General features: G+C 29.4%; 1 protein-coding gene across 2 annotated transcripts; it reads right to left on the reverse strand.

Moving 5' to 3' along the window:
• Positions 1 to 183: 183 nt before the first annotated feature.
• LOC132949754 (myosin heavy chain 95F) lies at positions 184 to 26,619 on the reverse strand. Of its 2 annotated transcripts, none has more exons than XM_061020810.1 (23): positions 26,422 to 26,619; positions 6,986 to 7,170; positions 6,840 to 6,913; positions 6,610 to 6,739; positions 6,367 to 6,534; positions 6,033 to 6,295; positions 5,819 to 5,968; positions 5,497 to 5,756; positions 5,264 to 5,421; positions 5,025 to 5,189; positions 3,919 to 4,142; positions 3,541 to 3,738; positions 3,254 to 3,478; positions 2,921 to 3,128; positions 2,687 to 2,811; positions 2,348 to 2,464; positions 2,065 to 2,288; positions 1,893 to 1,962; positions 1,690 to 1,829; positions 1,516 to 1,624; positions 1,333 to 1,450; positions 1,022 to 1,255; positions 184 to 940 (listed from the first exon to the last, which is right to left on the reverse strand). In XM_061020810.1, the coding sequence occupies exons 2-23, from the start codon at positions 7,167 to 7,169 to the stop codon at positions 792 to 794; spliced, it is 3,693 nt and encodes a 1,230-aa protein (XP_060876793.1). In that variant the 5' UTR covers position 7,170; positions 26,422 to 26,619; the 3' UTR covers positions 184 to 791. The 2 variants fall into 2 exon arrangements, with proteins under 2 accessions (XP_060876793.1, XP_060876792.1); XM_061020809.1 differs by lacking the exon at positions 26,422 to 26,619 and adding an exon at positions 7,399 to 7,682.
• Between the last annotated feature and the right edge of the window lie 83 nt (positions 26,620 to 26,702).

Here is a 26,702-nt window from a genome sequence, read left to right on the forward strand (position 1 = left end):
AATATTAATAAACATAGAATAGATTGCAGAAGTTCACTAATGTTACTAACAATATGATTAATTCAAACTACAAATAAATATTTATATAATTTTAATTTTATTTAACTTATATAAATACCTCCAATAATATTAAATCGGTCTTAAAACAAGTATTAATGAAAATAATTATTATAAAAATCAGAATACATAATAATTTGTATATATTTTATCAGATTTTTTCATTATTAGTTTATAAATATATTTTATAAATTATGAATATGTAAATAATAAAATATCAAAATAACAGTTTTAAATATCTGTTTTGAATCCCAAATTCTTATCACAGACTTATAACTTACAACAGACTTACTTTGTAACGAGTTTTACAATAGAGTATGTATATTTTAGTGTTTAATAAGGTAAACTGTCTTACACTTTTAACATTCAATATTTTTTTTAAATGATTAGAAAATTTGTTAACAAATAACAGAACTAAATAGTAAATATTAAAAATTAATAAAAAATCTAAAAAATAATATTTTTCTAACTTAAGATTTGACGTTTGTAAAACAGTTAAATAGACAATACAATGACTAAAAAAAATGTTTAAAACAATACTTCGATACTGTTATTTATCACATCTATTACAACCTGACAAAAAACCAATCACCCAATTATAGGAACAAAACAAAAAATTATATAAAAAAAAAAAATTATAAAAAGTGTAAGGAATGTGGCATTTTGGATTCATTTTATACCTATATTTGAAACAATAATCTTGACAGCAGTTTTGCAAGTTAACTGCCGATACTTTAATTACTGACATTATTCCTAGTATATGTTTTTCCACCATGTTTTTCCCATTCTTTATTGAAATCATTTTCTAATATTTCAGCACCCCTCTTACGAGTTAATCCTGTTTCATCCAAACTTAGTTCACACATCTGCATATCATCTTTCCCTGGAATAAAAATGTAACAAACAAGTTTTTATATAAAAGATATCCGTTAACTAAATATTATTAGTGCTATGTAAGTCTTACCGGCATTAAGTAAAATTGCTGGTTTATCAGGATGTAATTCCATTTGTCTAGCAACGTATTGTCCATCAAAGTGCGCATACCACCATCCACGATGCTGATCTCCGCCAGATCCAGGTGATCTGGTAGGTGTACTTGAACGTACAAATGGAATGCGAAAATATCGTTGGCTACTCGTAGGAATTATAGGCTGTACCTTTGTGTTCTGATAATGTTTGACTCCCTTTGACTGATTAGCTAGAAAGAGATTGTAATGTAATATACTTATATTAATAAACAATAACAATAACTTAAATATAATTTCTGTGATTTACCAGTATCCATTATGGAACGAGGCACTCTTTCATTGTCATCCATATAAGTACGTTTTTTGTTCTTTGCTTTCCAAGCGTGGTACACCTTGAGGCGGCGATGAAATTCTACTCTACAAGCCTATTGAAAAAATTCTATCATAACTCACTAGTACAATAAATTAAGCACATTTATTTTATATTTACCTCTAGTAGTTCAATATCACAGGAAGTGTTTATAGTGTCTCTAAGTTCTGAATACTTCCACTTCGACAAATCATATTTACCTGGTGGTTGTTCTATATTTGTAGATCTCCTGTTTAAAATATACACACATTTTCACTTTAGTATTCTTTATATTTATAATATCTTTATACTTACTTTGAGTAGGTATTAGAGATATCTTCAACAAAACTATTTGTTTCTTGCGCCAACCGTAAAGCAAGTTCATGATCACGTCGCTCTTGTTCCATTTGCTCTCTAAACTTAGCTTCGGCTAATGCAGCCTTATCAATCTCCTCCTAAATTTAAAATTGAATCGTATTAACTACATAACTTGTAATATATATTTTAATAAAACCTACTTTTGTTAAGAAAATATCATTTTTATGTATTTCTTCTTCTGCTTTACGACGAAGTTCTATTTCTATTTTTCTATAAAAAAAAATCAGTGTTAATTTTAGAATGATTTTATTTTATTTAAGTATTTTAAAATGATAAAATTAAACATCCAACAATACAAATTGTTTCACTAACTGTTTTTTAATTTGTTCGTCTTCTAATTTAGCATGTTCTTCTTTATCCTTAGTAGCCTTAACTATTTCCATTTCAATTTGTAATTTAGCTAAACGTTGTTTTTCAGCTTCAGCACTTTTTTCGGCATTTGCTTTCTTTCTTAAACTCTCCATTTGTGAATTGGCTGCTTTAACCAAACTATTATAAATATTGTTTATTTCAACAGCTTTGATATTTTCATTATTCTAAAATTATTAATCATGAATTTAATACAATGCTAAAAATATAATTTTTAAATCATTACTCTTATCTTTTTAATAGCTAAATCAAATTCGATTCGCAACTTTTGAGCATCTGATACACAGAGAGCATTATCTTTTTTAATTTGTCCTGCCAGTGTTTCCATTTCATTTAATATGGTCTAAACAAAAAAACACAATGAGAATTAATATTTGATAGTTATATACTATAATTATTGCACTGTTGCATAAACATATGTTATTTTAATACATTTTCAAACATTTGACAATTCTTTAAGAATCTAAGCAACAAGTAACTTAAGATTAATCTGTTAAATTAAATATTGATTGTGCAATATTCCATAAAACTGCTAATAAATTTAATAAATAATTTATTAACTCACTTTCAGACTGTTTATTTTTTTTATTCCCATATATCTAGGCCTGTGTTTCATTTTTGATAAATGCATTCTCACATTTTTTTGAATTACTATAAGATTTGCTTGTCGATATAATATTTTGTTTTTCACTACAACAATAACAAAGTGCATGAGTATGGGAATTAATATTGGTTTATATTTAAAAAAATATTTTAATTTAGTGGGTAAATGAACATTTTAACTGATACAATGTCTTACATTTAATAACAGATAAAGCACACCATTGAGATTGTTTCCAATGTAAAGTAGTCAGATACTTCTGCACCTTTTCGATCATTTGTTTCAAGTTTTCTGGATCTGAATGCATAATTGCATCAAATTCAGCAAACTTTCCTGGTCGAAAAAATACTTTTGATACACCAAATTTGTAATCACCTTCATTAACTCCAACTGCTCTGAATAAAGCCTAAAATATATATAAAATATTATAATAATAAATTATCAATTAACTAATATAGTAATATCGAATATCCATCTATAAGTGATATTAAAATGTGTTATAAAGATGTATATTTCATACTCTTTAATTACTTTAGAAAATATTCTTGGTTCAAGGCGAGCAAGCTTTGGAGGCAGTCTCTGTTTGTACATATCGTATAGTTGTTGAAATGGAGCACGTGATGGAAAACCTTGTTGCATAAGTTCTAATACACTTGTCATGCCAGAACACTGTAACTGGGATAGAATTGATCCACCATCTATCAGGTGGTCCACCATTTTGTCATTTGGTTTAATACATCTAACAAAGTTTGTACCCTATAAAATAATTAAAACAGGTCTGATGACACATTTATTTATTCAAAAATTACTTAACTTACAGTACTCCTTAATTTTTCCATGAGCTCAGCCAATTGACTTTTAAATTTTGATCCAACACTTATGAAGTTCAACTTTCCTTTGTTTGCACATTGTGTGCTGGTAGCAAATAGACTTTGTAAGAATGGATTGTTACTTTCTTGAACTAGACCTTCTAAGTTTGCATGAAGAGCATCATTATTTTTATCAATGAATTGGCTCTGTAAAAAAGCAACAAATATAATAAACCTGTAGGTATTTTACAATTTATATTAGTGAGATAAATGAAAAATTAATTGCAATACAAATTAAAACAAAGTCTATAAATATTAAATGTAATACTTATTTAAACTGAAATAATAATAAATCCAATATTAAGAGAAATATACATTAATGCTTACAGTTCGGTAACATACTGCTCCGGCAAAATGTCTAACCATAAAGCCTTCATCATCTCGTATTTCTCGATGAGCTTTGAGTCTTGAAGCTCTAGCTAAAGCTAGTCTGAAATGCCCCTGCCAACGTTTGTGCACTTCAGTAGTAAAATGTTCCGAACTTTGTTTTGGTAGTTTTGATTCTTCATCCAATAAATTGAATATACCACCATTTTTTGATTCAATTAAATCTGAATATGTACATATATGAATAAATAAAACGTAAGGAATTTTCATACTCATTTCTTTGTAATCAATATTATGGGGATTGCAGCAGACGTATTTTTCAAACATTTTAGACCAATAAGCGGTGGTAAATTACGCATACTTTAGAACGTCTGATTTAAATTTTGTATGCATGTATGAACTCTTTGACAAAATATCTAGGCTTTTTAGGAAGTCGATTTCCAATTTTTAAATTCAAGGCACCTTAAAATTAAGATTTTTTTTTTTGAAAAATCCTATGAAAAAATAGCATTACATTTATATTTATTTTATTTACATCTGATTTTAAATCAAAAAAGTGATTACTAAAGAGCATAATCTAGAAGCTAATTATAGTTATAAATTCAACAATTTTTTAGAAATTACATTTGAACTTCAGGAAGTATGTTTAATTTACTACCACTTTTAGTAGTTTTTATAGTTATGCAAACAAGAATATATTTAATTTTTTGCGAAGTATTGACATGTGTGTGCGAGAGTTGTATCTGGCGGCGGTATTATAGAAATTTTTGGAAACACACACAAATCTTCATTTACTAATATTACACATAGACAGAGCCCAAATGTTCATGTCATGTAAATTGCCTAAATATTGCTCCTTCAAAAGTTCAAACATGATACGCTGGAGCCCCCTCAATACAAATTATTATCTTTCAGGTTATTAAGTCAGCCAGCATAGGTGCTTATCACCTATGTTGATACTATTAGTACAATATAAGTAACTGTATACTAATTAGTGTTGGTTATATAATTATTAATTGTTTTTAGTTATTTCAGTATTAGTTGGCGTGACACCATATTCTACTATAAACTATAATATATTATTTTTACTAGTTTATATTTTTTACCTATACAATCTTGATTGTCAACAAATTCAATTTTTCTTACAGCTAGGCCTTCACGTTCATAAAGCATTTGTTCTTCTTTAAGTATGCGTTCATTGAAAAATTGTTGAAGTTTTTCATTACAGTAGTTTATGCAAAACTGTTCAAAACTATTAACAGTAAAATATTCTAAAAGGGGAATAATAGTGATTAAAATATTTTTGTAATTTTAATATTATACTATAGTAACATTAATTTCTTACCAAATCCAGCAATATCTAGTACACCTATATAATAATTAGATGCCTTAGATGGTATACTTGAATTTATCCTATGGACAATATTATCAAATAGTTTTCCGTATATGGCTTTAGCAAGAGCATCTCTAGCATTATTTGCTTCATATTGCTTTAATGGTACCCTATAATTATAAAATTAAATAGTTCAAAACAACATTTAAACAATTAGGTATTATTGTATTAATATTATTCTATACATAATTACGGTCCCCTTTAGTCCACCTCGATTTGTCATCATTACTTTAGTAATAAGTGCTTGTCGCAGCTCGTCAAAGTCGACAGATAGCAATTTGGCAACTACAGATAAACTACTTTCAGTTTGCTCTGTCACTTTACAACCACCTTTAGTGCTTTCAATGTTTTCTTCAAATTCTATATTTCCTAAATGTAAAACAGCTGCTACAATCGTATAAATGTCACATCTTTCTTTGTTTGATAGCCCAAGTCTACTCAAAGCCTACAATTAATGAAAAAAGATAATCAAACAATTTTAAATCAGGTATTAAAGAAATAACTAACTTCATCCATTGTAGAAAATCCTTTGACATCATCTAACATTGGATCTCTAAGACCCCCTTGTTTATTTTGAAGTTTACTCTTTTGATCATTTTCCAATTTTTTACTAGTTTGGTTGTTGGTAAAATATTGAGTACAGCCTTTTCTCAAATACTAAAAAAATATATGCTATTGATTTGCTATAAGCAATATATATATTTCCTTTAAGCTGACTTACATTAAAAGCATCAGGATTGTCAAGTGATAATTTACCACGTAAATCAGGTGGAGCTCCAGCACACAGCAAATAAAATACGTGGTAGTTACGTTCTTCTGAGCTTTGAATACAAACTCTAGATTTTTCTAGAAGATAATGACTGATATATCCTCCAACAACAGAACATGAACTATCAAAATGAACTTCCATAAATTTTCCAAATCTTGATGAATTATTGTTACGTGTCGTCTTAGCATTCCCAAAAGCTTCTAAGACCGGATTTGCTAAAAAAAAAAATAAACAACCATACTAAGAATAGTTTTTTTAATTAATATCTAACATTTAAAGTAGTTACCATCTAAAATATTTTGGTCAGCCGCTGGTCCATTAGAAGATCCCCACTGGTAGCATAGGTATCGTAATAAATGTTTTGTAGATTCTGTTTTTCCAGCTCCCGATTCACCAGACACAATAACAGACTGTGATTGCTTAAGCACTTTCATATCCCTGAATGATTTATCAGCTAAATACAAATCAGATAATGAGTTTTTATATTTTAAGTTTTTTTATAAATGAATTAAGTATAATAGGTACCTACCAATCGCAAATATATGTGGTGGTAAAACACCAAGAGATTTTCCTTTATACTTCTGCATAACATCAGTTGAATAAAGATTTTTGATTTCTATGTATGGATTGACAGATATCAATATGTTAGCAACATAGGTCTACAAAATTGTTTGAATAAAGGTAATTATTATAAATTATTTTTCATATAACATTGAATAGGTATAACAATGAAAAATGAATTATAAATTAAGTACTTACGTAAATCTTATCTTTTGAGTATCTTTTTTTAACATTGTTTAATAATGTGGCTTCGTTTAAATGCATCAAAGAACCTGTAAATTGAGAATTCATACTAGTCACCATACTTTTCTTAGATTTGTAGTACAATATTATATTATGCTTACAATTATCATCGACATCCTTATCGTCAAAATGAGGGTTGGCTGTATACATGCGATCCAAAGGCAGTGTAAATTGAGCTTTTGATGTTCCCACAGGTTGTACGGTGACCTCGTCCATTCCTAGATCTACAATTGTGGCCAGTATGAAGCCCTCTTTGGGCTCCGGCACCCAGACCACTTGATCCATCCTGTAACACGAACACGGATGTTTATATCAGTCAAAAATTAATTTGGAGCTTGGGTAATCGAAAACCTAGACACAAATTTGAACGGTTAATGACAAATATTATTATTCTATTATGACATAAAAAATGTAACGGAGCGAAGCAGAGTGGCAATGAATATTGACTGTAATCGAGCCAGTTGGAAAACCGATGTCCCGTAAATATTTTCTGCGCACAAACACAACCGTTTACCTTTTGGCCATTGTGGACGGACGATCTTTATTGTTTGGGGTGTGGAACTTATTGTGTCCGACCTTTTATGGCCACATGTGTGTCGTTGGAAACTGAAGAGCGGCAAACGCACCGATCGGTTCCGGGACGACGGGGGCCGCAGCCGACCAAGGCCATTACAATATTATATTGTGGTCCGTATGACGGCCGCCGACGAAAGTTCAACGTAACATTTTGCAGTTTCGCACGACAATAAGGTCGCCGCCCGCCGGTGCAGAGGGACGAAGGGGGGTGGGCGATTGATAGTACTGTATCGGCGGCGGCGGACGAGTTTACTGTATTCGACCCATAACCACGGTCACACCGTGATTACGGTCATAACGTGACGTTATTAACGTCTGAGGTCTGAACGTCATTATATTCTGTGGTGATACCGCGGACTGCGGAGGCGTAGAATATAAATATTGTAGAAAGCGCTGCTGAGATATTATTATATTATATTAGGTACCTATAATAATTATCATTGATTATAAATAATATATTATATGTTTTTAATATATTATACATTAATACATTATAATATCTTAGTCCGTGGCAGAAATACTAGAAATTTAATGTTGCTAAACATTATCCGTGCAGATATGAGATAATAGCCAATAAGTAAGTATATAGTATATACTATATTATATTATTATTATATAAATTCAAATAATTCGATCGTTTATGATTTACGGATTCAATAATAAAATTATGCATTTGTGTATAAATAATTGTCTATACAAATATAGATAGTGGGCAGTAGCTGATAACTGGTTAGGTTAGTGTAGGTAGGTACTGTATAGAAATCTGTGCATAAACCTTAGTATAGGCACAGCACAGGGGCGGTTCCATGGGGAGGGGGCTAGGGGCCGCCCCCCAAGGCCCGAAACCCGTATTTCTAAACAATTATATATTGCTAACAAAATATTACAAACAAAAAAACATATTATAGTATCGACTATTGTAGACACGTAAAAGTATGTAATTATTGGAGGTACGACGTACGTCGGTGTATGACTTGTAGCATGTATCTGCCTATCTGTATGGACTACGAGAATACTAATTAAGTAAAAAAGACTTGAATTTGTGTTGTAAAAACTGTTGTTTTGTATTTGTTATAATAAGTTTGGTGAAAATTATAACTATTAGCCCCCCCCCCTCCCACCAACCAAGTCTCTGGAACCGTCCCTGGCAAAGCATATTAGCAAAGCATCAATATTCTGTGTCTTGTGATACCTTAGATCCACAGGCATAAATAATATTATATAGGTATTAAATACAAGTATTTTTTTTTTTTTAATTGGTCATTAAGCCCGGCAACTATGGCCATTAGCTGTTTGTTTGTTTATTTGTAGGGGAGGATACTGTTGGTTGGTAAACACGTGTGTGTAGTTTTTGGCAGATTATCAAGTGGGCACTCGTAGGTATCTGCCATGCCCGGGTGGGGGATGGCGGCTCTTGTTCTCCGGACACCGTGACTTGTCCAAAGAAAAATGCCACCCATGGCCGAGGAATCGAACTTGGGTCGACTGCGACGCCTTAGTCCGCTCAGCCACTCCGTCCCCCAAAATACAAGTATTATATAAATAACTATATAATATTATAATAACCAGGGTTGGGCAGTATCTTCGATACAAGTATCTAAGATACGTATCTTAGATACATTTGTATCTTGTATCGAGTATTTCATGAATTAATTTAATCGAAAAATACTCGATACATTAATGCGATACTTTGAAAATTTAATTGTTTACGATTATTTTTACTCATCAGAAACCACTTTTGAAAAGTTGGTGGTGTAATGGTTGTATATAAAATATAATATTATGTTACACACGTACTTTGAATTGGACTTAACGTCTGTAAGACTGTACCTTATTTTTCTACCATGTAATAGTACCTACACCTTTCGCGATAAGGTAGGTTAATGAACACGATAAAATTAGTAGATTAGATTTTTACACAAATACTGCCGGCTACACACCTGGTGTTCTGCTTTTTTTAATGATACGGCTAAATCGTTAAATATTCTAAACAATTATCCAATTATAAAAAAACTTTTTATTAGATTTAATACCAGCTTATGCTCCTCAGCACCCGTAGAACGAATGTTTTCCATGGCAGGATTTATTAATAATCCTACCAGAAATAAATTATCCGATATAACCTTTGAAAAACTTGTATTTTTAAAAGGAAACAAAGATAAATTAACTATATAAATGAATGATGTTATGTTACTATTACTATTGAAATTTTTTTAATGTATACTATTGAAAGTGTCAATGTTTTTTATTTTATTTTTCATTCTAATTACTTAATGAAGTGGCCATACCCACAATAATAAACAGTGTTGAGACTTATCTAGATAAATTTATCTAGATAATTATTTAGTTATCTTTTATCTTATCTAGATAAATAGTTGCATTTTATCAAAATAATTATCTAAGATAAATAATTTATCCATCTAGATAAATTTATCTAGATAAATTCATCTCTATACAAAAAATTAAAATACTCATTTTGATTGTCAATTTATTTTTATGATAATTACCCAATACTTTAAATTTGAATTGTCGAGTCATCTCAGTAAAAAAAAATTATGTTCATAATAATATTGTTTATTAGGTAGGTATTATATTTTATTATTGATATTTTCGTTAGGGGCCCGGAAACGGTGCTTAAATATACCTAGTACCTACATTGCATTGTTATCTTGTATTGGTGACTCGTAAACAGTAAATGATTACTGTCTTATAAGTTATTTTTAGGAAGAGTAAGAGCTATATACCACCTATTTAATTGTGTTTTCCTAGTCCCGACGAGTATTGTACCGATGCGGGTCAATTGCGGCAACCAACTGCAATGGGACATGGGTCTTGAATTTTTAATTGGGTTTGGGTATGATTAGTATTTTATGTAATCGAAGCCATGTTGATATTATTATAAATCTTTACGGACTTTACGTAATTATTATTTTATCAGTAATAAACTAATAACTAATAAGTAAGCATATCATAGTAATTATATCATTATGTCATGAGCATAACATAAAATAAATATTCTTTTATTTATTGTATAGTAAATACTTATGCAATGTACATAGTATACATGGTATTAGTACCTAACCTAACCTGGTAACAATAACTTTTTATTTATTAAAAAAATGTATATACTAAAACTATTGTGAATGTTTATACTAATTAAAATTGACAGTGACGAGTCGTGTAAAAAAGGTAGTTTTTTCTTGATATTTATACTTAATATTAAAAAGGTGGATAAGTGGATGTCGCTCTGCTGTACAGTAGGTTACAAGTGGGTCACTGTAATGGATGATGTTAAATTTGAATTCAATGATATAATATCATTGTATAAGAAAAACGATTCTGAGCGAAAACGGTCAGTCAGCCTATGATATTACCAAGTATATTTGATGATATTATTGTGAATAAAGTAATTTATAAATAACCTATTTACGTGGAGCCTTGTTTTAAATTTTCAATCCTTAGCTATAAAAGTTGAACATTTTATAAATTTTTAACTACAAAATAATTATTAAATTATAAATTTGATAAATTCTGTCCAAATTTGATCTTTAAATGCTTATAAAAAAAAACTGTGCCTATGTATTTTCAATATTTTTCAACTGCTATTGTAAAAATATATCAGGAGTCTTGTATTAAATTTTTACACTTTTTGGCCCAACAGATAAAACTTTATTGATATTTATAGAAAAAAAAAACTAAAAAAATTGAAAACTGAAAATGCCCGTAAACAGCTCAAAAAGTGTCAAAATATTTTCAAAATTGTATGGTGTATAGGAAATGCTAATATAAACATTCAGTGAAATTTTCATGTATCTACAGTTATTCGTTTTTGAATTACAAGAAAATAAGGAAATCGGTACATGAGAAATCGAGTGAATATCTAATGTTGTAAAAATATGAATTTAAAACGCTCATAAAAATTTAATTTGACTTTCTTGTAGAAATTTTTTTTTTGATGCAGTTAGACAAACTTATGAGGAATCTTGTATTAGATTTTAAAATCTTAGATTTAAAAAGAAAATTTTTTATGAATTTCTAACTCAAAATAATTTGCAAATTTTCGTGATTTTTCCGTATTTTTTCAAGATTTGAACTTTAAACGTGTATAAAAAAAAACTGTGACTAAGGATTTTTAATTTTTTTCATCTGCCTTTGAAACAATAACCTAGGAGCCTTCTATTAAATTTTCAAGCTTTTTTACCCAACAAATAAAATTTTATTGATATTTATAGAAAAAAAATTTAAAAAAACTGAAAACTGACAATGTCCGTAAACAGTTCAAAAAAAGTCAAATTATTTTCAAAATTGTATTGTGTATAGAAAATGCAAATATAAACAACCAGTGAAAATTTCATGCATCTACGGTCATTTGTTTTAGAGTTACACCAATAACCAAAATCGATTTTGTTAAAAATCGATTTTGCGTAAAAATTCCCGTTTTTCCTTAATTTTTCTTTTGTTTTTCACATCGCTTTTGAAAACTACTGGGAAATTAAAATTTTGACCTCCCCAATGCACCAACGATATTCACTTTCCCATCGAACAAGATACTGAAGTCGAAAATCGAAGCATTATTTCGACTACTTATCGTGTACACAGACACAAAAATAAAAAAAAAAATAAAAAAAAAAACACACATCATTGTAAAATCAATACATTCATCGTTTCACTCAGAATCTAAAATGTTTTTTCAGTTATACCTTAGTTATTGATTAATATATAATGTCTACTGCTAACATTAATTTAAACATATAGCTGGTGTTTATATAATATTGAAGTACTAAGTAGTATCAAAGGTGTAGTCTTAAAATGTTTTTGATTTCAATGTGTTAAAAAAAATTATCTTTTTTTTATCTAGATAAAAATGTATTTATCTTTTATCTTTATCTAGATAAATTTGAATTGTGTTATCTTTTATCTTTATCTAGATACATTTTTGTCCTGTTATCTTTATCTTTATCTAGATAAAAAGTACTTATCTAATCCCAACACTGATAATAAACATAATTTTTAAAAATCCAGTGACTAATTTTATTAAAATGTATTGAGTATCGAGTATCGAGTATCTTGTATCGCGATAGTCCAAAGCCAAGTATCGAGTATCTAGTATCGCGATACTCTAGAGCTAAGTATCGAGTATCTAGTATCTCGATACTCCAAATCCAGGTATCTAGTATCTACTATCTAGATACTGATTTTTGAGTATCTTGCCCATCCCTGATAATAACAATATAGGTATAAACGTTAATAACATTTAAGTTAAGATAACAAGTTATATATTAATATATTATTTAGGTACCCAATACTATATTACCTATATTATTTACTATACATAATACAGAGGCGTGTACAGGAATTTTGGATGGTGGGGGGAGGAGGTTGACATTTTTTCAAACATGATATTTGTTAAATTTAGTGGTATAAATCTAGTTTAGCGCCCAGTTTTTCGGAATTTTTTGTATTAGGTATTAGTGTATTTCGACCATGCAGTTAAGAACGATGATGCAAAAAGTAATTGCCGGAAATCATTAGTTTTAATGGTATAGCCTTACGAAGTTCACGATTTTTGGTGTTTTACGCTACGCACAACGCTATAGTTAACGCGCTTATAACGAATTTTCAATTTTTTTTTGAAACCTAGGCAAATCAACGTTTTAAATTATGGTGCAAAAATAATTCTAACACCGACCTATGGTGGTTTTACATAACCAGTCTAAGGATGTTTTAGATTTTAACTGTCCGAGCGAGCGCAGCGTTGGAGTGACCACGTTGTGGTGTAGGTATATGAAAATACAATTCATATCGACATACTACATACCTACTCTACCTACCTAATTAGTTGTTGATCAATGCCTGAAGGCTGAAACTCCTAAACACTTTAGAGGATTTTATGCCACTTTTTAGTTTAAATGATTTTTTAACAACTTGAAACTATATACAAAAATATTTTGAAAAACATTAATACTTTTTGAGATAATGAGTGTTTTACGCTTAATGAATCAACCTGTATACCGTAGGAAAATCGTAAGATTAATAATTTAAATTATTCACTTGCATTGTGTTATATAGGTAACTATAACCTACTTTAGTTCTAATATTAGGTACTAAGACTATTGTAAATGTGTAAACATAAGCTATAAAAACAAAAAATGTTAATATTGATATTTATGTAGGTACCCAAGTAGATACGGGTTTACCTACCTTAGGTTTTAATAGCTGTGCATAATATTTTCATTAATGTGTAAAAATAAAATGTAGTTATGTTAAAAGAATAAGAACAATTCAATATTTTGTAAATTAGTATAAGTGGGCTGGTACTTTTTTTCCTAGACCGAAACCTCTCCCCAATTCACCCCTGGAGTTACTTACATTTTTCAAAAAGAAAATTTTCTAAAAAGTTAGTGTGTGTGACTTTGTGCTGATAAAATAGTTATCCTGCTTTCCTGTATAATATACGATATACATACCTATAATAATTTGTTAACTCAATTTTTCTAAGCCCTAAGGTATATCAGTTTGAACTTTGAATATTTTATCCCAGTGGATTTCAATAAATTAAATAAATGATGACTTAACTTAAATCATCATAAAGACTAAAATTCATTTTAAGCATTATTATTAATAACATTAAAATCTCAAAAAATTCGTTGACAATTGTTTTGGGGGCAACATTAGTGGAAACCACAATTTTAATCATCTCAAAACTTACTGTATTTATTTTAAACTCTTATTTTAATCGATTTGACAATATACCATCGGTTATTGCCAGTGGCGGTATTTACGGGGGGATGGGGTCCATAGGGTCCGGACCCCCCCCCATTGAATCGTATCTCGTACATGTTAAATGTTGTGTTTTTATATGATTAAGAAAAACAAATTTTATCATACAATACGAAGGATTTTGTAAAAAATTTTCGAAGTTTCAGTTGTCAACATTTTCAATAAATATCGTGATTTTTTTGTTATCAGTTTGGTACCAAAAATGGTTGAAAAACAACAAGTTCATTTTTTAATTCAAATATTTTGTAGTTTTGTACAATGCCAGTATCTACAGCCACTCCAGAGAGATTTTTGACAACCTTAAAAAGGTTGAAAAGTTATCTAAGATCGACTATGAATGAAATCATGTATTTTAGGAAATATTTGTATACAAGTTAAAAGTTATAACATAACTATATTAGATTCTGAGCAGAATGAAAGATCTATTGGTTTTACAATGGTGTTTATTTATTTTTTTTTTTATCATGTATACAAAATTTCTACCAGAAGGCTTCGATTTCAACATATAGTATCATATCTTTTAGTAGATTGGATTAAGATGGTATTTTAAAGAGGTCATTTTTCGATTTTCTCAATAGTTATATTTTAGTGCCACGGAAATAATAAAAAACTCAAACATTTTATATCGTCTTATAAAATATATGGTATATTTATTTAATAAAGAGTAAATGGGTGGTGTGGGGGGGGGGCTTTCTGAAAATTATCTGGACGCTCTTCATGACAAATTCCTAAATACGCCACTGGTATTGCCTTATTGGTCACAACTCACAAGGGGAGAGTGCAAAAATATTATAACTGACTACCACGATTGTGGTATACTGAAAACCGCGTTATCGATAATCACGACAGGCCCTCCTACATAATAATTAGAATAATTCAAATATTATACCCACAGGCTTCTATACTACACGTGTAATATAGAAATCTGTGATTATACATTTATACCTAATAAAAAAATATAACATATAATACTATTGTTACTATTTAAGGGGCCTGCACGTGACCTGTTTTTTGCTCAAAAACATGCCTTAGAGGAAAAACTCTCACGCCTCAACACTCCTTATAGGGTGCTTTGGACTTGGATTTTCAAAATTCTATTTCTAAACCATATAATACGATTTTGAATATGACTAATTTTCACAAGATTTTGTTATTTTTATTATATTTGTTTTAAACAACGAAATTAAAAATCAAAGTCCAATGCGCCCTGTAGAAAATTATCCCCATTCCAACGAAAAAAAATTAATCAAATCAGACCTCTCTACGATGCGTGAGAGTTTTTCCCGTAAAGTGTGTTTTGAGCATAAAATCATTCATTTTATTTTTGGTCGGCGGTGCCGTTGACGTGCGCACAGTCAGTGCGTGCGTAGATAGCCCGGTATAGTCGTACTCGGTACCCGCATACAATCACACTCACACTAATCATCATTGACAAATTACGACTAAATGACATGGGCGGCGGCAACGAAATTGCATATTGCCTAAATAATGCGCCTTATTAAAGATACACGAGCAGACACCTTAACTAAATAAATTCTAGGCAACTGCAGAAGAGGTAGATTTTCCCATCAAAAGGTCTCCACACCGAGCTGTCAGTATACAGTGAATATCATGTATTGCATAATTATATTATAATACGTGCGTTATTAGATATTATTATGTAGGTACCTAAAATATAATGTATAAACTTTAATTAGTAACTACCTATTGTTATTTTAGATTCCGAGCGGTGTGAATGAGATTCTATTATTTTATTTCAATGGTTAAAGTGTTAAATATTTGTTTTTAGGAAAGTTAAACGTAAAATAGTTTTATATTTATAAAGATAATGATAAAAAAGGTGGGCAAGTGGATGTCACTTTGCTGTACAGTAGGTTACAAGTGGGTCACTGTATAATGGATGATATTAGATTTGAATTTAATAATATATTATCATTGTATACGAAAAACGATTCTGAGTGAAGACGATCAGTCAGCCTATGATAATATATTACTAAGTATATTTAATGATATTATTGTGAATAAAGTAATTTATTTACTTATCTAAGTGGAACCTTGTTTTAAATTTTCAATCCTTAGCTAAACAATTTTAAGGTTTTATAAATTTTTAACTACAAAATCATTTAAAAATTAAAAATTTGAAATTTTGTCAAAATTCGAACTTTAAATGCTTATACAAAAAAATTGTGCCTATGTATTTTTATACTTTTCAACTACTATTGTAAAAATATATCAGGATCATTGTATTAAATTTCCACGCTTTTTGACCCAACAAATACAACTTTATTGACATTTATAGAAAAAAAAACTAAAACAATTGGAAACTGAAATGTTCGTAAAGCGCTCAAAACAAGTCAAAATATTTTGAAAATTTTATCATGTATAAAGAATGATGATATAAACATTCAATGAAAATGTCATGTATCTACGATTATTTGTTTTAGAGTTACACCAAAAACTAAAATAGATTTTTCGTAAATATTACCGTTTTTCTTTAATTTTTATTTTGTTTTTCCCTGCGCTTTTGAAAACCTATAGATGGTAGCATGCTACTTTAAAGGACTATGGGTTTTTTTCCACTGTGCAGTATGTTGTAATATTGTGTACAAAATATACTATACTGGTTAACGTGGTATTGCATATTTTATGTATAATTTCTATATGAGTTTTATTATACTGACTATACATAATATATTATTAAACATTTATTTATATTGTAATATTGTAATAGTATGTATAGAAGGTCTTAGGTACTTCTTATGTAGTTATGTACTTATGTATATAACTATAAGTTTATTAAGTACATTATATTATATTATTATATCGTATATGCATAAAAGCGTTAGTGCGTTTCGTTACAGTTGTCAACATCACTGTATATCTATGTATTGTCGTGTGACATGATGCGACTTGACTGAGTACCATGATAAATGATAACAGTGTGTTTCAGCAGGCAGCAATAAGTATACTAATAATAATATAACAATATTGTCATGAATAATAATTGAGTTCTCACGCGAAATGTAATATCATATATGGGAGGTGTCTACATGGCTAATTTTTAACTAAAAAATATTTTTTAAATGTTCGTAATTTTGTGACAATTTAAACTTCAAACGCTTATAAAAAAAAAATAGTACTTGTAATATATATAATATACTTTTAAATTTTTAAAAGAACAACTTATGTGGGGGTAGGTACTTGTATTTAATTTTCAATCTTTTTGACCAAGCCTTAAAATGTTTAGCAGTTAGAAAACTCCGACAATTAAAAAATTTAAAATGCCTACCTAAAAAACTTAAAATTAATCTTAATATTTTGAAAATTATTAAAAGTATAGAAAATGATAATAGTTTAAGTAACGGTGCGGAATGTTTCAAGTTTCTACGATTAATACTTTTTGAATTACAGCCAAAAAACTAAAATATGGTTTGATGAGAAATCATTATTTTACGTGAGAATATCCAATTTAGTCAAAATTTAAAATTCTAACTTCAAACGCTTATAATAAATTACAATTTACAGTGGATTTACGATACTTTTTTTTTCCAGTAGGTATTATTGTTTAATAGTTTGGCCGTTAGGTTAACGGTAAAAAAATCAAAAACTTATAGACGTATATAGAACCTACGAAGTACGAGATGTTATTGCAGTGTCCTTCACGGCTTCAACGTTTCATCTTTTGATAGGTATAGGGCGTAGGTACAAATACGTACACAATACGTCAATACGTGATAGGTATTGTCAACGCTCTACACCGTTATGTAAAGCATAATATATTTTATAATTTATATAATAATGCGTAGCTCACGTTCTACAGGCGACTGCCGTTTTTGTTGTATAAGTTTTTAAATGAAATACGATCACGATTTTTCTTTTCAAGATGATTGCAGGTTATAGTAAACTATTTATTCGTACATAAATGATAGATTTGGGTAATTGTGGTTGTAACTCAGTGTACTTTACTTTTACAATAATATAGGTACTTTAAAATCGAACTACTCTACATTTTATATCAATAGATTAAAATTTACGTGATTGAGTTTAAGCTGAGTCGAGCGTATACGTCTTGAAAACGTACCTGCAGAATCTCAAATGTTGTTCAGCGGAATCACTGTTGAGTTGTCATACCATAATTAATTATCTAGTGCATCTCATCGACATTTATTGATCTTTTAGTTTTAAAGTGAGTTATAACTTTATAAGTTAGAACTACCTACTTATACTTATGTAAAATAATACAATTATAAAATGCTCATAACTCGCTTTTAAAATTTATTTGTTGGCTAAAAAGGCTTGAAATTATTATACAAAGCTCCTACTATATTGTTACAATGACATTTGAAAAATATTAAAAATCCTTAATCACAGTTTTTATTCATAAGCATTTAAAGTACAAATCTTGACAAAATACGGAAAAATCACGAAAAGTAGCAAATTATTTTGATTTTAGAGTTCATATTTTTTTTTTTTATAAAGAACAAACTTATAAGAAAGAATCTTGTATTACATTTTAAAATCTTAGATTTTATTATTTATTTTATAAACGCACATAATATATACAATCTATACAGTTTTGTACAATAAACATATAAGATAAGGGTTAGAAAAACATGGATTTAATTGAATAAGAATATTTATTTTAATATTTTCAACTGTCATTGTAACAATATATCAGGAGCCTTTTATTAAATTTTCATAGGTTTTGACCGAACAAATAAAATGTTATTAATATTTAAAGAAAAAAAACTAAACAAATTGGAAAAAAAATATAGTCTGTAAAACGCTCAAAACAAATAAAAATATTTTAAAAATTTCACTGTGTATAGAAATTGCTAAACTCGTTTTTTCTTAATTTTTCTTTTGTTTTTTCACGGCGTTTTTGAAAACTACCCCATTGACCCCAATGCACTAACAATATTCATTTTCCTGTCGAACAAGATACTGAAGTTGAAAATCAAAGCATTATTTCGACTACTTATCGTGTAAGTACACAGACACAAAAAATAAATAAATTTAAAAAAAAACACATATTATTGTAAAACCAATACATTCATCGCTCCGCTCAGAGTCTAAAAGCATGTAAACAAACATTCATTTTTCTAAATAAATCTTGTCTATTCTTCGATTTCATAACCACTCTATTTCTTTAAAAATAATGACCCGCGATGCCAAAGCGTATCTCAAATTTGGCCCGTTGTGAAAAAAGGTTGGAGACCAATGTGCTAGCCTGTCAGCTATCATCGTACCTACTTATGATTAGATAATTTTACATACGTCTGTAAACACTTTAACCTTTAGTATTATGATTAAATTAACAAATTTAAAATACTTAGTGATTTTTATTATTACACTTAGGTACAATAGGTACATACATTATTTTAGGCTGATAAAAAAAAATACAGTACAATTGGTTGACAATCCTTTTTACTGTTTTTAGAGTTCATTTTACCCAAATATTTATTTATTATAGATTGTACAAGGCCATCGTATCTAAATTTCACAGAACCGTATCAAAATAAATTAACGAAACGAATCGAAAACAATTCAACATGTAAATATATAGCTAGGTATTGTCTAATGTACTACTATACTTTGTATAATATTGTACATTTGTACGTGTACTTATACCTACATAAAAATATGAAATAAATAAATTTGTATTAGTGTACTGTGTATTTATAGTATTATTACATTATTTTAGATTCTGAGGTCATTTCTCGATTTTTCTCAATAGTTATTTAATGCCACAGGAAAAACCACCGACGAATTAAGAAAAACCGCTAAAAATGGTATTTAAATTTCTAACGATTTGATTATCACCATAGAAACGAATAAAAAATTATAATATTATAATATAAATTCAACTTACAGGCTATAATAAATAATAACAATATATAATATCCAGACTGACAAACAATCTCTGGTCGGAATCGTTTTTCTTATAGAATGATATTATATATCATTGGATTCAAGTTTAATACACTCCATTATACATTAACCCACTCGTAACCTATACTGCAGTACAGCAAAGCGACATCCACTTCCCCACTTTTTTTTTCATCCTATACATAAATTATACACTATGTCTATGATAATGGGTTAAGTAGATATACTTAGGGGGCTCAGATGATTTAAAAATGTTAGGAATTACTAATGATCCATCAATAAAATTAACATGTAAAAATGATCAAGTATACTAAATCCACATCTAATATTACATAATATATAGTTTGGAAAAAAATATTTAAGGCTTATTATCCTTAGTATAGGTATAAACATTTAACTCAGAAACAACTTATCAGAATTTTGATTTAGATACATCAAAATGTTCAAGAAAATCACCCGCTAAATAATTTACAGTAAAATGAGGAGGGGGGAACTTAAAAATTCTAGAATTTAAAATTTGAATAAAAATATTATTAAAGAAAAAAAATGAGAAAAGCATGTTTAAAAAACCACCCTGTATACCCTATACAATAAAATTATGAAAGCCATTTTGTTACCTTACAATATGGCCGTTATTTAATACCTATATAAAAATAGTGTCAAAAATAAATATTCGTATCGATAAATGTATAGTATATTTAAATTTGTCAATTTGAATTATTATTTTTGTAACACCTCCCCCCGCTCTGTTTGGGAAATAACACAGGAGTCATTGCTGGTGGATCTAACGGTCGTTTCGTCTGCAAATTACGATGATCATGGGCGTGCGCACAGGGAGACTCTTCACCGTTATATTGTAACAACAATGACATATTGCAGACGTACAATACATACTTCAAATAGATTCTTCCTAGAAACCAAAAAGCACGACGACCGATACATGTTTATTTATGTATTATGTTATAAACTTGTAAATAATAAATAGCTGGTAGAATATTATACCTAGTATACGCTGCGTGAAATAATGCAAACATGTCTTAATAGGTAATACAGTTGTTTTCTCTCGTACGACGATATATAAATATTTTTCTTATTAGTCCGAGTGTAAATTGAATAGATTGTCATATAGGTAAGTGCATAGAACATTTTCACGAATAAAAAATCTGTGCGTCGGTCAAGCATAATTTGTCACTTGTTAGTATTGAACAATTTTGGTCAAATAGGTTAATTTTGGTAAAATTGGTCCATAGGTTAGGTAACATGCATGTTATAAATTATGATTTACGAGTTTATGACGTTAGAACATTATAATATTATAATCCAGCGATGTTTAAACAGTTGCGAGCCGGTTATTATAAAACGCAGGTGTTGGTGTTATTTTATAGCGTACATGATACCTATAATACCTATATGTTATTATTATGGTTATGGTCTGGCGAGTCTCAAGTTAACGGAAAACAAAACAAAAACGAAAGGATAAAACACGCATGTACTGTTAAACTGAAAATGAGCAGACTGAAGCGTTGTACATCGAACACACTACACCTATAACGCATATTATATACGAGTGTTTTATATAATATAATGTGTTTAATCTATTCATACTCGAAAAACTCTATTGTAGAGAATGTTTACGCACCTAAGCCTTGTGTATATCTATATCACTAAACCATCAGTCAGAAAATAAGAGCGCGCATAAAAGTGCGTCGACGACAAACTCGTAATATTCAGCGGCGTCATTTCAGTTTTTAAGCGATGGGGGGGGGGGGGGGGGGGGGTAAAATTTTTACCCATAATTACATTATACAATCACATTTTTATCTCAATACAATAGCCTTCTTACATAATTGTATACATACTATTGACTATCACGATTATCTGAGATAACCGTGGTTAGTGGTTACTGGTTACTATTAGTGGCGTCATTTGAGAGAAGCAGGGTAGGAATTTCCCCCTCTTGTCATTAGTGGCCCGCTGTCCGGCCGGGTATGTGCTAGATTTGGGCCTTCATATAGTAGCTAATAGGTAATATATTTAAGTATCCCTCTACAATCTACATATTTTGTATTAAGGGGCCTCAAGCACGTGACCAGATTTTTGCTCAAAAACATGCCTAACTGGAAAACTCACACGCCTCGTAGAGTGATCTGATTTCGATAATTTTTTTTTTTTTGAAAGATCAACACTTCTTAACGGGCGCATTGGACTTGGATTTTAAAAATTCTATTTCTAATTTTCTAAACCATATAATACGATTTTAAACATGACCAATTTTCACAAGATTTTATTATTTTTATTATATTTGTTTTAACCAACAAAATTAAAAATCGAAGTCCAATGCGCCTTGTAAAAAATTCTCGCCTTTCCAAAAAAAAAAAAAAATTAATCAAAACAGACCACTTTATGAGGCCCAAAATTAGCCCATACCCGGCCCGACAGCGGTCTGATAATGAAAAGGGGTGGGGGGAAATGCCCACCCTGTCACCCAAATGACGCCACTGGTAAATGCCATGAATTTGATATAAATTCCTTAAAAAGTTTGTCGTACGTCGCTTGTCATGTTTTCAAAAATGAAACTATATAGGTTGGTAGGTTTATAGTATATACCTACATTATTTTTTAGTTACTATAATACTACCGCGGTACTTAGAACTCGAGTTTTTAGTGTGTAATGTATAGTTACGTCTCACTGCCTACTGCAGTCTATTATGTACAAACTACAGTCTACAATAAAGGTAGTCGTATTACTATATAATATTATAATATACATACTATATATTATATCTACTGGCTACTCAAGTACCTATATAATATATTAATATATTATTATCATTATATATATATATATATATGTACAACGACGCAATTATAGTGGCACGACAAAGTACTTTCTTAATTTTCACCTAGTACCTATCTACAATTATAATACCTATATAGAAAACGAAGGTAATTATTATTCGAATCGTGTAAAAGCACTCGGTTTACACGCAAAATATAATATGATAAATAAAACAGATTATAGAAAACGAGTAAACCTACTACGGTTTCGCGCAATTCGATAATGTTTATTACTCAATATAATATAATATAATATATATATATATATATCAATATATATTATATATCAATGGTATATATTGGTATTACATCCCGAACGCAGGAACGCTGCACGCCCACGGGCTGCCGCTTCACAATATATACTACCGAGCTGTTTACCTGTTTGATTGCAACGATTCGGTGAGAAAAAAAATAACAATAAATACGCGAATGGTTGTTTATATACCTATTACCTACCTATAGTTGTCGTGACGTTACGATGTCAACGAATGAATTATTTAACCATAAGTCATATAACCGCTATTTTATGTGGGATCGATCCAGGCCGCGTGTTCACCACATTACCGCAGTCTATATTTCATTATTTAAAAATCAAAATGTCCGCAGTCATTACCGACGTGCACGACTGAATACTCACGTTACAGACGAGATGTACCTATCTGAGGTATACTCGTTTGCCGCACTCTGTAGTATTATATTATACAGAATGTCTGCAGAATCCAATCTAAATCGAAACAACCGTTAAATGCGCTGCGGAACACGACCGTAAAAATATAATATAATAAGAAATATATAAATGCGACCGAACAATCGGGCACAATGCAAGTTGTGACGGTCGGTCGGTATTGCTGCGATTAAAATATCATCATTATTTCACAGCATGATAATATTATCATGCTGGATGATTTTCATTTAGATAGTGAAAAAATATCGAGTGAAATTGTATTAATTTTTTATAACTAACTACAACTACAAAATAATTTGGAAATATCAGTGATTTCGATGATTTTATAATAAACTTATTGACTTCATACCATTATTCGAACGCTTAGTATAAAAAAAAATGTTGCATTAGTAGGTATTTTCTGCATATTTTTTAAAGCGCTATAAGTACAATTAACGATTAATCTTATATTACATTTTTTTTTACCAAGCAAAAAAGTATTTATCATCAACATTTAGAGATAAAAAATTTAAAGAATTTCAAAAATTTTAAATGTCTATAAATAGCTAAAAAATTAGTCTAAATATTTTGTTAATCGTCTATAAAAAACTACAATTTAATTCATTTTGAAACCTTTCAAGTTTCTCTTGAAGTTTCTATAGTTTCTATAATTTTTTTATACCAAGTATATATTCACACCACTCCACAATCCACAATAATTAGTTGGCATTTACTTTTAAGGTAAAAAAAATAATATATAATATAAATATTAAATTATAATAATAATATAACTATTATTATATAATATATTTATACTATGCGATGTTTTTGGCCAAAATCAGTTCATAATACCGTACGACTAATAGAAAAACAATTTACTAATATTAATATATAAAATATCGATAGAAATATAGATTGAAGATCGTCTCTTTGCAGAATCGTTTTTCGTATGCAATGGTTTATTATTGAATTCAAATTTAGTACGTTCGTAATGGACCGTAATGATTTACTGAATGACGAGGTCCACGAGAAACCTGAATACAGCAGAGTGATTCCCTCGGTTTTTTTTTTTTAAATTATTTTGTTATTGTTTATATTTATGTAAAAATAACTACTGTTTACAACAATACAGTTTAATACTAGTGTATTAAGCAAATATTTTAGCAGAAGTCCTACATCGGTGTCATATATATTTAATAGGTATGCTGATTTATGCATTTTCATATACCTAGTTGCATGGCTATACATTAACTAGTGAATACTTGAGCCTCGGATATTTCTGCACATAAAAATTTCTTAAATATGTATATTGTATTTGCATTTATGCACTAAAAAAAATATAAAATATGCTTACGACATTTGTATTAAAAATCGTTAAATGTGCATTTTACTTTAAAAAAAGCCACGAAAATATGCACTTCAAAAAAATTATTTTTGTTCACTGAATACTTGCTACTAGTGATAGTCTAGTGTTTTTAATTTTTAGTTCATTATATTTGAATTTTTTTTAAAAGAAGTGTTTATATTTCCAGAATGGTATAGTATAGTGTTGTAATACACTACGCCACTACACTAGGTAGTTAGGTAGGTAGAATAATGATAAATATTATAAAGTACCTTAATGCCTATTTTATGTAAATTGTAAACATATAATTTCAAAGTATCACCAAGTGCCAACCACGACCCAATCAGTTTTATTGAAATATACAGGTACCTAATCTTTTAAAACGTATTTATCACAATCTATGGATGTCTCCACTTGAGATGTTATATCTAATTATACAAATAACTAGTGTATATGCATTCTCATTGTGTAATAAATATGTTATCAAATATTCGTAATTATAATAATAAAATAAAATTTTTATATTCTGTGTATTAGCGAGGAATGTATAGATTTTAATGTGGTATTCCTGTAAGTGTAAAAGCTCCAATTGTATTATAAATATTATTTATATCGATTGAAAATCGTAGCTGGTACCTAATGCTAGGGTAGTTGAAGCTCTCAACAGTCTGAACACTGGAGAGTTAATTTTTAGATTTTCTAAGTACCTAGTTTCCTTAAACGGTTTAAACTTTAAAGAAAACCTCAAAACACAATTTAATAGGTTTTCTGCAGGTGCGATTTTAACCGAACACTGCCATTTTAATGAGGTTTAGATGAATAGTCAAATGGGATCGAAAACGTTTATAACAGGTGATGGCTACTGTTTTAGAGATGGCATTTGCATACTGATCTTAGTGTAAAGTAGGGTTGGAGACGTACAGAGGTCCACATCGGAATGATTTAATTATTTTGTTGATTCTAATGTTTGGCGGTCCACCATATATTTTATAAAAATATTGATTAATAATAATATTATCATATTATATACCCCTATCCTGCGCCATGGTGAGCTACGAACTGGTGAACTGCTTGTCGAACGTCTCATCTACCCCTGCTACGTAAGGTCCTAAATTTACTACCTACTGAATAGTTAAGATACAATTATTATGTACATTTTGTATTATTATGCATTATTAAACAGCCTATACCTACATAGTTGTATACACGGATAAAAAGAACGTTGTTGTACATTAGTATCTATACGAAACGTGTGCGCAACAGACATTATAATTTAACAATGGATTTAGGTTTTTATGGCTTCCTCCGTAGGTACGTGATACGTGTATTATATAATGCGTTAAATACTGAAGTAACGGTCAACGGTGTATTATAGTACCTATAGTATAATATACAAAACAAGACGAACTGAATAAAATAAATTATTGTCATATTATTATATTAACCTGGTTAAGCTGGTCGTTGAAGCCTCGGCGATAAAATAATATTATGGCAGCAGGTGAGAACTGAATGCGAAGAACGCGGAGTATTAATACTTAACAATATTGATGATCACATTTAGGTATACCTATTATTAGAATATTACATTATTGACTCGATCATAGTCGACCGACCATTGAGCAACAATCGGCGACGACAATAATAAATAATAATATTAAAACACACTATAGATACACACGACCAACGAGACAATTTATATAAGTGACAACGAGAACGCGCGCACTCG

This window comes from Metopolophium dirhodum, chromosome 7, assembly GCF_019925205.1.
Source record: "Metopolophium dirhodum isolate CAU chromosome 7, ASM1992520v1, whole genome shotgun sequence".
Lineage (NCBI taxonomy): Eukaryota > Metazoa > Arthropoda > Insecta > Hemiptera > Aphididae > Metopolophium > Metopolophium dirhodum.

Excerpts from the sequence above, each read along its gene's own strand:
- LOC132949754 (XM_061020809.1), bottom strand. Across the intron at positions 5,422-5,496 it reads CTAAAGGGGACCGTAATTAT|GGTACCATTAAAGCAATATG; the intron begins GTATAGAATAAT and ends TTATAATTATAG. Across the intron at positions 1,830-1,892 it reads ATGATATTTTCTTAACAAAA|GAGGAGATTGATAAGGCTGC; the intron begins GTAGGTTTTATT and ends TTTTAAATTTAG.